We start from the raw sequence: 12211 nt of genomic DNA, 5'->3' as shown, positions 1-12211 counted from the left end.
AAAATGTGACGGTGAGTTCCACAAGTTAATTATTCAGTGGAGGGAACATCTTTTTGGGGTTGTGCGGTTGCCGATTTCCCGGCAGGGCTTGGAAACCTCCCAGAATCCTATTTTCCAGACGTCAATAAACCAGAGAAAAAGACTACTTTGGAGAAAGGGCTGAATGACAATATTAGTTGAGCCTCCAGGATAAACCTGGAGACTCTGCAGGTGGAACCTGGAGAAAGCAGGGCTTGGGGAGGGGAAGGGCTTCAATGGGTCATGCAACAACCCACCTTCTAAGCCAGGGGTAGTCAAACTGCGGCCCTCCAGTTGTCCATGGACTACAATTCCAACAAGCCCCTGCCAGCAGCTCGTGGGAATTGTAGTCCATGGACATCTGGAGGGCCGCAGTTTGACTAGCCCTGTTCTAAGCGGCCATTTCCTCCAGGGGAGCTGCTCTCTGTCAACTGGAGAAGAGCTACAATCCCGGGGGAGGATCCCCAGGCCCCACCTGGAGGCTGGCACCCCGTGGCTCCCCATGACTCCTATGGAAACAAATGCTGCCAGCCCTTAAAGTGCTTCTGGACTTTTGCTTTATGAGATCCACGGATCTGGGGGCGAGGGAGGAGGGAGGAGGGAGGAAAGGGCCAGTCTGTCCCCACCCGCAGCGAGGCAGGAGGATTGGAGGGACCCGGACAGAGGCTTCTCCTCCCCGGCGCTGGAGAGGTCGAGGCCGCCACCGAGCTGTGCTTCTCAGAGAGGCAGGAAATGGAGGGAGAAGGGGGGGGGGGATGAATCGCGAAGGCCCCTTCCTGTCCCATTGAGCCCGGCAGGCGCCATTGGCCTGCCGCGTTCCTTTGCAGAGGGGCGCGCGGCGGGGCGCGTGCAGGGAGCAGGGCGGCGCAGGTAAGCCGTGCAAAAACGAGGCCGCGCCGGAGGGAGGGAAGGAGCTGTGAATGGCGCTGCCCGCTGCCTGCAGCAGCCCCGACCGGCGCTGCTGCCTTTGTCGTCGCAAGAGCTGGAGTTTGATTGACAGGACGAGATTGACAAGCCCGCCGTGCACCGAGCTGGAGGCTGATGTGGGACTCGGAGAGAGCCTCCGGACACCACAGAGATGCTCGGCGGTGGTGGTGATGGTGCTTTAATGCAGGGGTAATCAACCTGTAGTCCTCCAGATGTTCATGGACTACAGTTCCCATGAGCCCCTGCCAGCAAATGCTGGCAGGGGTTCATGGGAATTGTAGTCCATGAACACCTGGAGGACCACAGGTTGAAGACCCCTGGTTTAATGGGTTGCCCTGCCAGAGGTGGGCGGCAGCGGGGCTGTTGGTCTTCACCGAGCCAGCTTGGTGCAGTGGTTAGGAGCAGTGGTCACGAACTCCGCACACAGCCAGCTGGGCGACCTTGGCCCAGTCACAGTTTTCTTAGAGCTGTTCTCCCAGAGCAGTTCTCTGAGAGCTCTCTCAGCCTCACCTCACAGGGTGTTGTGAGGAGAGCAAAATGGGAGTCCAAAGGCACCTTTGGAGATTTTTAAACAGAGGCTGGAGAGCCATCTGACGGAGAGGCTGATTCTGTGAAGGTTCAAGGGGGTGGCAGGTGACAGTGGATGAGCGATAGGGATATTCTGTGATTTAAGAAGTTTTCAAACAAAAGTTTTATTCGAGGTGTGAGTTTTCGTGTGCACACACGCTTCCTCAGACAACGGGACAGGGATCATCAGGGGACAGGTATAAGGGGAGAGTAAATTAGTAGTGAATTAGGAAACTCGTCACAACAAGTACACAGCATGATGGTGAAGATTGGGAAAGGAAGGAGATTGTAAGCTGCTTTGAGACTCCTTTGGGTTGTGAAAAGCGGGGTATAAGACCCAACTCTTCACCTAACTGTGGGTGGATCCAGTGGCAAGAACCACCTGGGTGGTTGCAATAAAATTTCCTTTATGTAGTGCTCAAAAAGTGGTCAGACACATGTCATGGCTCTTACTGCAGGTATTCTAGGGAACAGTACCCAAAGGCAGTCTGATATTATCTTACTGTAGCAGGGAAGGAGCTGAGAAGCTACAGCCGATCCAAATTAGTGCTTTATGTATCCAAGTCTCTTGCGTACTATAGCAGGACTCCTTGTGATTTTCAAAAAGTATTTAATGGTAATGGCCGAAGGTGGCCAGGAAGGGTAAAGGAGGGCTGTCCTTGGGACTTCCCTCTGCTGAGGAACTTGGTACCCACTTTTCAGCTGCAGTGATGGCAAATGAAGGCTGGCTTCTGGCTCTTCTTTGCCAAGGAAGTTATGTCTTCTAATGGCACAAATGGTAAATGAGGACTGTCTTTAGCTTTCCTTCTGCTGAGGAAGGGGGTGCCTTCTGTGGCAGCAGTGGGAGTGGCAAATGAGGGCAGGCCTCAGGCCTTCCCTTGGCTAAGGAAGAGGGTGCTTTCTTTGCCAGCTGCAGGGATGGCAAATGAGGGCTGGTCTAAGACCTTTCCTTGCCAAGGCAGTTGCCCCCTCAAGGATGGCAAGTAAAGGCTGTCTTCGGCCTTCTCTTCTCTGAAGAAATTTGGGCCTTCTGTGTCGGCAGTAGGAGTGGCAAGTGAGAGCAGGCCTCAGGCCCTCCCTCTGTCAAAACAGTTGCTGCCTTCTCTCATCCGATGAGTGGATATTTTTGCTCAAAAATGCTTCATGTTGCCCTGCTTCATACTGCATTTCCTTCTCTACTAGCCAGGAATAAACATGGAGGAACCCAGCCCAGCAGCAATACCCTTCCGAAAGGAGAGACTGGAGGCAGGAGGGAAGACGTCTCACGCTGTCCAAGTTGGGACCGTCAGAGAGCTTGTGTCCGGGGCCAATCCACGCCAGATTAAGCAGGAGCCAGAAGAAGGGCGGGAACAGCCCTGGGAAACTCAGTGGCAGGGCTTTGCGAAGACGATGCCGTCCTCTCGCTCGAGGCGGAAAACCCGACCATCCCCTCAGCCCCCGTCAGCGGAAGGTCTGAGGGAACTTCCGGCCTCCTTCAGGGCCTCAGCTGACCCCGGCCAGTGGCTTAGAAAACAGGGGGCGACCCAAACCTTGCAGAGTCCTGTTGGGAAAGGCCGCAGAGCCTGCAATCAGCTCATTTCCTCGGTGAAAGTAAAGGAAGAAACAACGGAAGAGGAAGAGCCCGTCAGCCTGGAGATGGAGCGCCAGCAGTTCCGCCGCTTCTGCTACCAGGAGGTCGAGGGGCCCCGAGAAGTCTTCATTCAGCTCCAGGAACTTTGCTACCGGTGGCTGAAGCCGGAGAAGCACTCCAAGGAGCAGATCCTGGAGCTGCTGGTTCTGGAGCAGTTCCTCATTATCCTCCCTCCGGAAATGCAGAGCTGGGTGAGGGAATGCACCCCAGAGAGCTGTGCCCAGGCGGTGGCCCTGGCGGAGGATTTCCTGCAGCGGCTGCAGGAGGCGGAGGGCTTGGAAGACAAGGTGAGCACGTTTCACCCTCGCTACGCCGGGTTTTTTGCAGAAATGGCGAGGCTAAGGGGGCTTTCACACACGGGAAATAATCCCAATCCACTTCGGCCACTGTTTGCAAGTGGATTTTGCCATTCCGCACAGTGATTGTACAGAAAGTGAATCGGAAGTGCGTTATTCACTGACGCCCTTTAACCTCTTCACCGTGCCTGATCTCAAGATCGGGGCAAGTACAGAGGCACTGGGATACCAATATGGCAAATCAAATGTACAAAAATGACTTTTATAGAGTCTTCAAACTTCCATTCTTCTTTATTCTTTCATATAAATCCCAACACGTTTTGCTCTTTGGCTTTCTCAAGGGACTTCAGTTTTCATATTTTGAAAAACAACACTTGAACGCCCTTAGCTACGAGTAGCAATTGTTGAAACTATCTTACTCTCTGTTAGGAGATTACTTCTCTATACCGAAGTTGCTTTTCAAAATACGAAAATTGAACTCCCTTGACAAAGCCAAAGGGCGAAACGCATTGGGATTTAAATAAAAGAATAAAGAAGAATGAACGTTTGAAGGCAGTATAAAAGTCATTTTTGTATATTTGATTTGCCATATTGGTATCCCAGTCCCTCTGTACTGTATCTGGTCCTTCATTTTACCCCTCTTACTTTATTTTGGGATCTCAAGATCGAGCAGGGGGAGGAGGGCCAGCAGCCCGGACAGGCACAGCACAAGTGTCACAAACATAAAATTTAGTGTCACCTTAAATAAATAATAAATCTTTATTTTAATAATCCACCGTTCCTAAAGGCCACTGAGGGATGAACGAACTCAAGTCACTTGCCGGTGTTCTGACAACAAGGTTGGCCACCATCTGCCAGGAGGCTGTTGCCACCAGACTTCACTTGTTTTCCATGGCCATCCCTTGCCATTATTGCCCATTGTGAACTAGAGCCTCTTGTGGTGCAGAGTGGTAAGGCAGAAGACCTGCAGTCTGAAAGCTCTGGCCATGAGGCTGGGAGTTCGATCCCAGCAGCCGGCTCAAGGTTGACTCAGCCTTCCGAGGTCGGTAAAATGAGGACCCAGCTTGCTGGGGGGTAAACAGTAATGACTGGGGAAGGCACTGGCAAACCACCCCATATTGAGTCTGCCATGAAAACGCTAGAGGGCGTCACCCCAAGGGTCAGACATGACTTTGTGCTTGCACAGGGGATACCTTTACCTTTACCTTACCTGTGAACTACACATTCCAAGCTTCTTTCTCTGACCGGAATCCCATCCCCATCTCTTTTCCAGATGCCATGGCCTTTGGAAGACGTGGTGGTCAGTTCCCCAAAGTCCGAGCAGGATCCACTGAACATGCAGTTCTCTGCAGAGGCTGAGGAGGAGAGTGACGGGGGCACCAGCTTTCTGGGTAAGGGAGCCTGGGATTTTGGGGGGGGCTTCTTTGGGGGGGGTCCCACTAGGGAATCTGTGGCTCTCCCAGCAGCCTGAAATTCTAGGGCTGCTCAACAGCTGGAATCCCCAGGATCTCAGGGCAGCTGTGCTGATCACCAGCCCTTTGCATAAAACTTTCTGGCCAACTATTTCTTGAGAAGGACACTTTTCCTTAAAGCTGCTCTACCGAGTTGGTCGACTACAGTGTGGATCCGTCCTGTGGCCTGTATTGTCATCTCTGACTGGCAATGGCCAGTCTTCCAAATCACATAGGAAACTTCCTTACACTGGATCAGACTGACCTTCATCAAGGTCAGTGATGTCTGCTCAGGCTGACCGCTGCTCTCCAGGGTCTTTGGCGGGGGTCTTTCTCATCACTCACTACTGCCTGATCTTTTTCACTGGAGATGCCTGGGATTGAACCTGGGATCTTCTGCATGCCAGGGAGATGTTCTACCAATGAGCCATGGGCCTTCCCCAAAACAATTTGGTATCTAATGCAGGTTGAAAACTTACCTCGTTGGCCTCTGTGCTGCTACTGGACTCCAGTCTAAAGCGTGCCTTTAGAATGACGCTGTGAAGATTTGATTGATTAACCAATGCATTTATTAAGACAATAAGGGCCTTTCTGGATTGGACCCGCCTCCTGCCTCCTACAGTCACCAATCAGATGCCCCGACAGCCAGCACGGTGTGGTGGTTAAAGAGCAGTGGACTTTAATCTCCTCCACATGCAGCCAGCTGGGTGACCTTGGGCTAGTCACAGTTCTCTTAGGGCTGTTCTCATGGAATAGTTCTCTTAGAGCTGTCTCAGCCCCACCTGCCTCACAGAGTGTCTGTTGTGGGGAGAGGGAGGTTTGTAAGCTGCTTTGGGACTCGTTTGGGTAGTGAAAAAAACAGCTCTTCTTCTGTCTATAAAGAAGGCGATAGCTGTCTCCTGCATCATTCTACAAACCTCCGTCATGTTCCCCCACTCCTTCGCCAGTTGAGAGCCAGTTTGGTGTAGTGGTTAGGAGTGTGGACTTCTAATCTGGCATGCCGGGTTTGATTCTGCACTCCCGCTTTGAGACTCCTTCGGTTAGAGAAAAGTGGCATATAAGAACCAACTCTTCTTCTTCTTCCTTCCTTCCTTCCTTCCTTCCTTCCTTCCTTCCTTCCTTCCTTCCTTCCTTCCTTCCTTCCTTCCTTCCTTCCTTCCTTCTTCCTCCTCCTCCTCCTCCTCCTCCTCCTCCTCCTCCTCCTCCTTCTTCTTCTTCTTCTTCTTCTTCTTCTTCTTCTTCTTCATTGTCTCGGCACCACCACCAATACGTCCCTGTCTCTTGTGTTCCTCACTGGTTCTTCATTTCTTTCAGCAAGCAATGGCCAAGTGTATGAAAACGAGGAGGAGCACTTCCCTTTCGAAAGACACCCGCAGGTCGGCGTCAGTGGGCTGTCCTTGGCAAGGCTCAATGGGAAATTCTTCCAGATCTGCGAGCTGGAAAAGATGTCTAGGAGTCAACAGAGGCAAGAGAACTCCCTGGAGAACCAGGCCGGCAAACAAGCGTTCCTTTGCGGCGAAAGCGACCGAGGCTTGCCAAGGGGAACCTGCCCGGAGGAAAGCCACAAAGCAAAGAGAAAACGGGCCAGCCCCAGCTGGGGAACGGTCCTACGCCGGAGCCTGGACTTTCCCAGGAATCAGAAAATGCCAAAATTGTACACGTGCACGTATTGTGGGAAGATCTCGAACAACAGCGCGCACATGATAATCCACGAGAGGACCCACACGGGCGAGAAACCTTATAAATGCTCTGAGTGTGGGAAGTGTTTCAGCACAAACTGTAATCTCATGAAGCACACGAGAGTCCACACGGGGGAGAAGCCGTACAAGTGTTTGGATTGCGGGAGAAGCTTCAGCGACAAAGCGTCCCTGATCGTGCACGAAAGGACCCACACGGGGGAGAAGCCCTACGAGTGCCCAGAGTGCGGGAAAAGCTTCACCTCCAGCTCCAACCTCATAACGCACAAAAGGGTCCACACGGGGGAGAAGCCTTACAAATGCTCCGAGTGCGGGCAGAGCTTTGTCCACAGGCCGCAGCTGGTCATACACATTCGGACGCACACCGGGGAGAAACCCTACGAATGCCTAGAGTGCGGGAAAAGCTTCAATCAGAAAGCCGATCTCATTATCCACGGGAGGACTCACACGGGGGAAAAGCCGTACGAATGCGCCGAGTGTGGGAAGAGCTTCATTTCTAGCTCGTACCTTCGGAAGCACGAACGGCTGCACACGGGGAAAAAAGCTCAGGCCGGGGAGGAGACCCACAAATGTACGTACTGCCGGAAAAGCTTCATCAGCCGGTCCAAACTTTTCATCCACGAGCGAACGCACACAGGGGAGAAGCCATTTGATTGCGGCGAGTGCGGCAAAAGCTTCAGCACAAGCTCCAACCTTGTAAATCACAAAAGGGTCCACACGGGGGAGAAACCCTACCAGTGCTTGGACTGCGGGCAGAAGTTCAGCACGAACTCAAACCTTGTCAATCATCAGAGAGTGCACACGGGGGAGAAACCCTACGAATGCTCGGATTGTGGACAGAGCTTTGGCCACAAGGCTTCTCTCAGGAGGCACAAGAAAATCCACGCGCGAGAGACGAGCACATGAACGCTCGGACTCTGCACCAGGCCTGGATTCCAGCCCTCTGCATAAATTGGAGGTGGGCTGCCTAACACAGCTCCAGGTGCCCTTTCCCCCAAAGACCAAAAAGCAGGCTGGGATTGGGGCAGAGACCCTTCTGGGTCGTAAATGAGGGACAGCCCGCTTTCTTCACAGGACTATATTCAGAGAATGGAAGTGATGCCATTTCTGACAAGCACATGCGTCGCACGACGTCACAAAACTGAGTGTCGTTTTCCCAAGTTGTACAGCTGTTTGCTTCGTGGGTCAAAAAATGTTGTTGTTTTTTTAATTTGTGTTTTGTAAGATGTGGAAGTGAGCTCTGTTTACAACAGTTGTGTACACCCAGCTGTTCCAGATTTCTGAATTCATGATTCCAATTGAGTTCTAGGTTCTTCCTGCTTCCCCGGGGGCTGAGGGTTCTGTTGAGCAAAGGGGTCATATTGGCATCGGATCACTGATCCATACGCGACTGGACAGGATTCATTTTGTGGCATAAGCTGATTTAATTGTGTTAAATATACAGAGAGAAGACTGCATAGTCAGGATCGCTTAACAATCAAGGCAGAATGAATCACCAGTATTTATTTACCTGACTATATAGCGGCCTTCTTTAAATCTCTATGCTGTCTGCTGTCAGATCCAGGAAAAGTTCCTCATACTTGCGTCCAAATTCCCCCATGGTCTTCCTATACTCTGAGCCAGCTTGGTATAGTGGTTAGGAGCGTAGACTTTTAATCTGGCAAGCCGTGTTTGATTCTGCACTCCCCCACATGCAGCCGCCAGCTGGGGGTGACCTTGGGCTCCCCACAGCCCTGAGAAAGCTGTTCTGACCGAGCAGGAATATCAGGGCTCTCTCAGCCTCACCCACCCCACAGGGTGTCTGTTGTGGGGAGAGGAAAGGGAAGGTGACTGTAAGCCGCTTTGAGACTCCTTCGGGTAGAGAAAAGCAGCATATAAGAATCAACTCTTCTTCTTCAGTTTTGGTCCCCGAAATCTCCAGTTAAAAATACCTGCGATTCTGGGCAAACCCTTTTCTTCCAAAAACCCGGCAAAGAAGAACAGTTGGCTTTTATAACCCACTTTTCACTGCCTGAAGTAGTCTCAAAGCAGCTTACAATCAGCTTCCCATCCCCTCCCTATTGTAAGGTAGGTGGGGCCGAGAGAGTTCTGAGAGAACTGGCCCAAGGTCACCCAGCTGGCTGCATGTGGAAGAGTGGGGAATCGAACCTGGCTCTCCAGATTAGAGGCCACCACTTTTAACCACTACACCACACTGGCTGTCTTCTAATCTGCCTGGCTGTCTTTTCCTAGACAGTCCAAGCATAAACAGGCCAATGAGTTGATTGCATTTCAGGCAGCCGCCTCTATTTCTCCCTCAAGAAAGAGGTGACAATTACATACGTCGGGCCTCTGTGTAGTGTGTGTTACATCAGATATCTGATTGTCCTTGTGAACCCAAATGCCCTTAGATCTGAAGGTTGGTCAGACCTCCTTTGATTTCTAAATATGAGGATAGTCACGCCTGCCCTGAGGGACTTCCCTTGCGTACATCAAGGGGGTTAATCTAGTTGTAGAGAATTCGCCAGTAGCCAAGCAAGTCCATGGTGGATTTGACATAGTATACCTAGCCTATTGACCTAGTATCCTCTTGGTAATATTCACTTTAGTTTTGTCTTCCATTACCTGAGTTTGATGGTTCATTGGCTGTATTTTACTTTAGGGCTGTGGAATAAACTTTTGAGTTTGTAAACCTTCGGCTCCTGGTGTTCAGTGGCCACACGAACAAGCAGCAGGAGGAAAACAGCCAGAAGTGTGGCGGGAAATGGAATTTATCTTTTGAAATTTGAGCTGCTGATCTATGGAGAGGAGAGAGAGAGATGACTAATTCCTGTTGTTGGGTCAAGATGCAAAAACAGACCAAAGGAGATACATTGGACTCTTGAGGGTAGAATATTAAAATATAGTTTGTCACAGGTTATTCCACCTTCCTTGTAAAGCCTAGGGGTGATTAAAATGTTTTCTCACAATAACCCTGCAAGGTAGAACAAGACTAACAGACTTCCAATTATTTGATTCTTCAAGGTACCCCTGGATTCAAACTTTTTCTATTGCTTTAGACCAGCAGTTCTCATCCTTCCTCGTGCCGTAATCCTTTAATACAGTTCCTAATGTTGTGGTGACCCACAGAAATTAAACCGAAACTGACCAATGGCGTGAAGATCCGTTGTTCAGGATTGTATATAAATTGTTTTTTACCGGGGTTTCTCAGTTCAGTTCTGCCTCTTGTCCCACCATGCTGATCTCGCTCTTTTCCGCTGCTCCAGACAGACGAACGCTCTGTCTCGATCTACCCCGCAAGGCTGTTGTGTGGTTGGTGCCCCCTCCCCCCGGACAAGCTGCTTGCCTTGCCATGACCCCTGTGAAAGGGTCGTTCGACTCCCAGGTTGAGAACCACTGCTTTAGACCAACACAGCTACCCACCTGAATCTACCTATAAGGTAGGCTAGAGTAGAAGGAAGTAACTGGCTCAATATCCTCCAGTTAGTAAATAAATCTCAGGTGAGGGACTCCTACATTCCTCCATCCATTGCTAAGCTTTGGCACGGTTGTGGTAGGAAAGGCCCTCCAGCTAACTTAACAGCGGCCCTGCAGGGTTTCCAAGGCAACAGACATTTAGAAGCATGGCAGAGCACTCCCCTATAGGTCGCCCATCCAAGTACCAACTCAGGCTGAAATTGCTTTATCTTCCAAGATCCGACAAGATTGGACTAGCCACAATGGCCTTTAATCAGTGAATGCTCCAGGGGGTTAGATTGGTTGCCCAAAACTACCCTTTGGGGGTTACGTGGCCTCATAGAAGAAGAAGAAGAAGAAGAAGAAGAAGAAGAAGAGGAGGAGGAGGAGGAGGAGGAGGAGGAGGAGGAGTTGGTTCTTATATGCCGCTTTTCCCTACCCGAAGGAGGCTCAGTGGCTTACAGTTGCCTACTCTTTCCTCTCCCCACAAGACACCCTGTGAGGGAGGTGAGGCTGAGAGAGCCCTGAGATTCCTGCTCGGTCAGAACAGTTTTATCAGTGCTGTGACTAGCCCAAGGTCACCCAGCTGGCTGCATGTGGTGGAGTGCAGAATCGAACCCAACATGCCAGATTAGAAGTCCGCACTCCTAACCACTACACCAAACTGGCTCTCGGAGGAATTGGATCCTTATATGACATCTTTCTCACAGTCTTACTCCAGGGAGTACAGGGTGGCCCTTTCTCAGTTTTACCTTCAAAACAGCAGCCCTGTGAGGTTGGCAAAGCTGAGCGTGTAAAATTTGCTCAAGGTTACCCAGAGAGTTTCAGAGCAAACGGGATTGGAACTTGTAAGGCCCAGATCCTAGTCTGACACGCTAACCACCATACCACGCAGGTAGAGTTGCCAACTTCCAGGTGGTGGCTGGAGACCACCCGCTATTACTTCGGATCTCCAGGTGACAGAGATCAGTTCCCCTGGAGAAAATGGCTGCTTTGGGAGGGGGGTTCTATGGTAGCGTGGCCAGTGGAAGTCCCATCCCTCCTCAAACCCCACCCACAGCAGGCTCCACCCCCAAAATCTCAGGCAGGGGGCGTGTCTGTTGTGTCTATATCACCTGGAAGGAACATAGGTGGTGTGTGTGTGATGCTTTCATTTTGGGGCAAAAGTCCATGGTGAGAAGTTAATTCCACCATGGAAGTTCTGCCCACAAACCAGAACGTCGCCCCCGATGTGCCTGTGTCACTTCTGGGTGATGTAGGCCCATCCCATTTATTTCCAGCGTGGTCCTTCCCTGTTTCTGGTAAGTTCACCTCCACCTCCCCACCTTCCCCTGTAGCTGATCCAATGGGTTTATCAACCCTACATCTGCCCCATGGGGTTGCCAGCCCTCCCCCCACTGGCAGGAGTTGGGGTTTAGGGTTGCCAGATGCAGCCTGGGAAACTCCTGGAGATTTGGAGGTGGAGCCCGGGCAGGACAGAGACCTCAGACAAGGCCCTAGAGTGCTCACCAAAGCGTCCATTTTCTCGAGGGGAATGGATTTCTGTAGCCCGGAGATGATCTAGAATTCCTGGATCCCACCTGAGGCTGGTAGCCTTCCCCGTGTCCCAGGAAAATGGGCCTGTAAGGCCTCCAAGCTGCTAGGTGGGTTTCACGCTAGGACACTGGAGCAACTGGAGGACAGCTAAGCTGAAAGCCTCCCTGTGCTGCGAGCCACAGGCCAGGCACAGGTAAGTCCATCTGCTCCAGTACCCACTTCTCAGCTTCTGCTCTCTCATCCGAGCACTCAAGATGGCCGCCAGGAGGACAACAAGATGGCCGAAGAGAGGAGAGTCAAACCACCGGCGGAAGAGCAGGACGGCCGCAGTGAGGACTGGCTTTACTCCCCATTCTCCCCAGCCTGCTTCCTCTCCTTTCTCACCTGGGCCACTGTGCCTCATTTTGAGGAGGGAGCGAGCAGGAAGGCTGAGGCACCAAGGCAGGCTAAGGTTCGACCGCAACGGGGAGAGACAAGCCTACATGCACAGAGGCACTCTGGCAATCATAAAACAGTTACCTATGAACATTTATCTCTGTTTTATGTGTACTTTTGACAGAACGGTGCACAGGGCATCCGGATGTCATGCGGCTCTTCTGGTTGACGATCACAATAATTGATGATAATAATGAAGTGTGTTTGGCCTTGACCAGA

General features: G+C 51.4%; 1 protein-coding gene across 1 annotated transcript in view; it reads left to right on the top strand.

Annotated features, from left to right (window-relative positions):
• The first annotated feature begins 730 nt into the window (after window positions 1–730).
• LOC143834438 (uncharacterized) overlaps window positions 731–12211 on the top strand; it is a 33958-nt gene continuing 22477 nt past the window's right edge. The window contains exons 1-4 of the mRNA XM_077331274.1: window positions 731–888; window positions 2695–3429; window positions 4712–4829; window positions 6204–7471. Coding sequence (XP_077187389.1) covers window positions 2707–3429; window positions 4712–4829; window positions 6204–7471 — 2109 coding nt within the window. The 5' untranslated portion in view covers window positions 731–888; window positions 2695–2706. The remainder of the gene's footprint in view (window positions 889–2694; window positions 3430–4711; window positions 4830–6203; window positions 7472–12211) is intronic.

The sequence above is a fragment of the Paroedura picta genome, chromosome 3 (assembly GCF_049243985.1).
Source record: "Paroedura picta isolate Pp20150507F chromosome 3, Ppicta_v3.0, whole genome shotgun sequence".
In the NCBI taxonomy this organism is placed as follows: domain Eukaryota; kingdom Metazoa; phylum Chordata; class Lepidosauria; order Squamata; family Gekkonidae; genus Paroedura; species Paroedura picta.
Note: the sequence above shows the minus strand (reverse complement) of the source record. Positions and strands in the feature narration are given on the sequence as shown.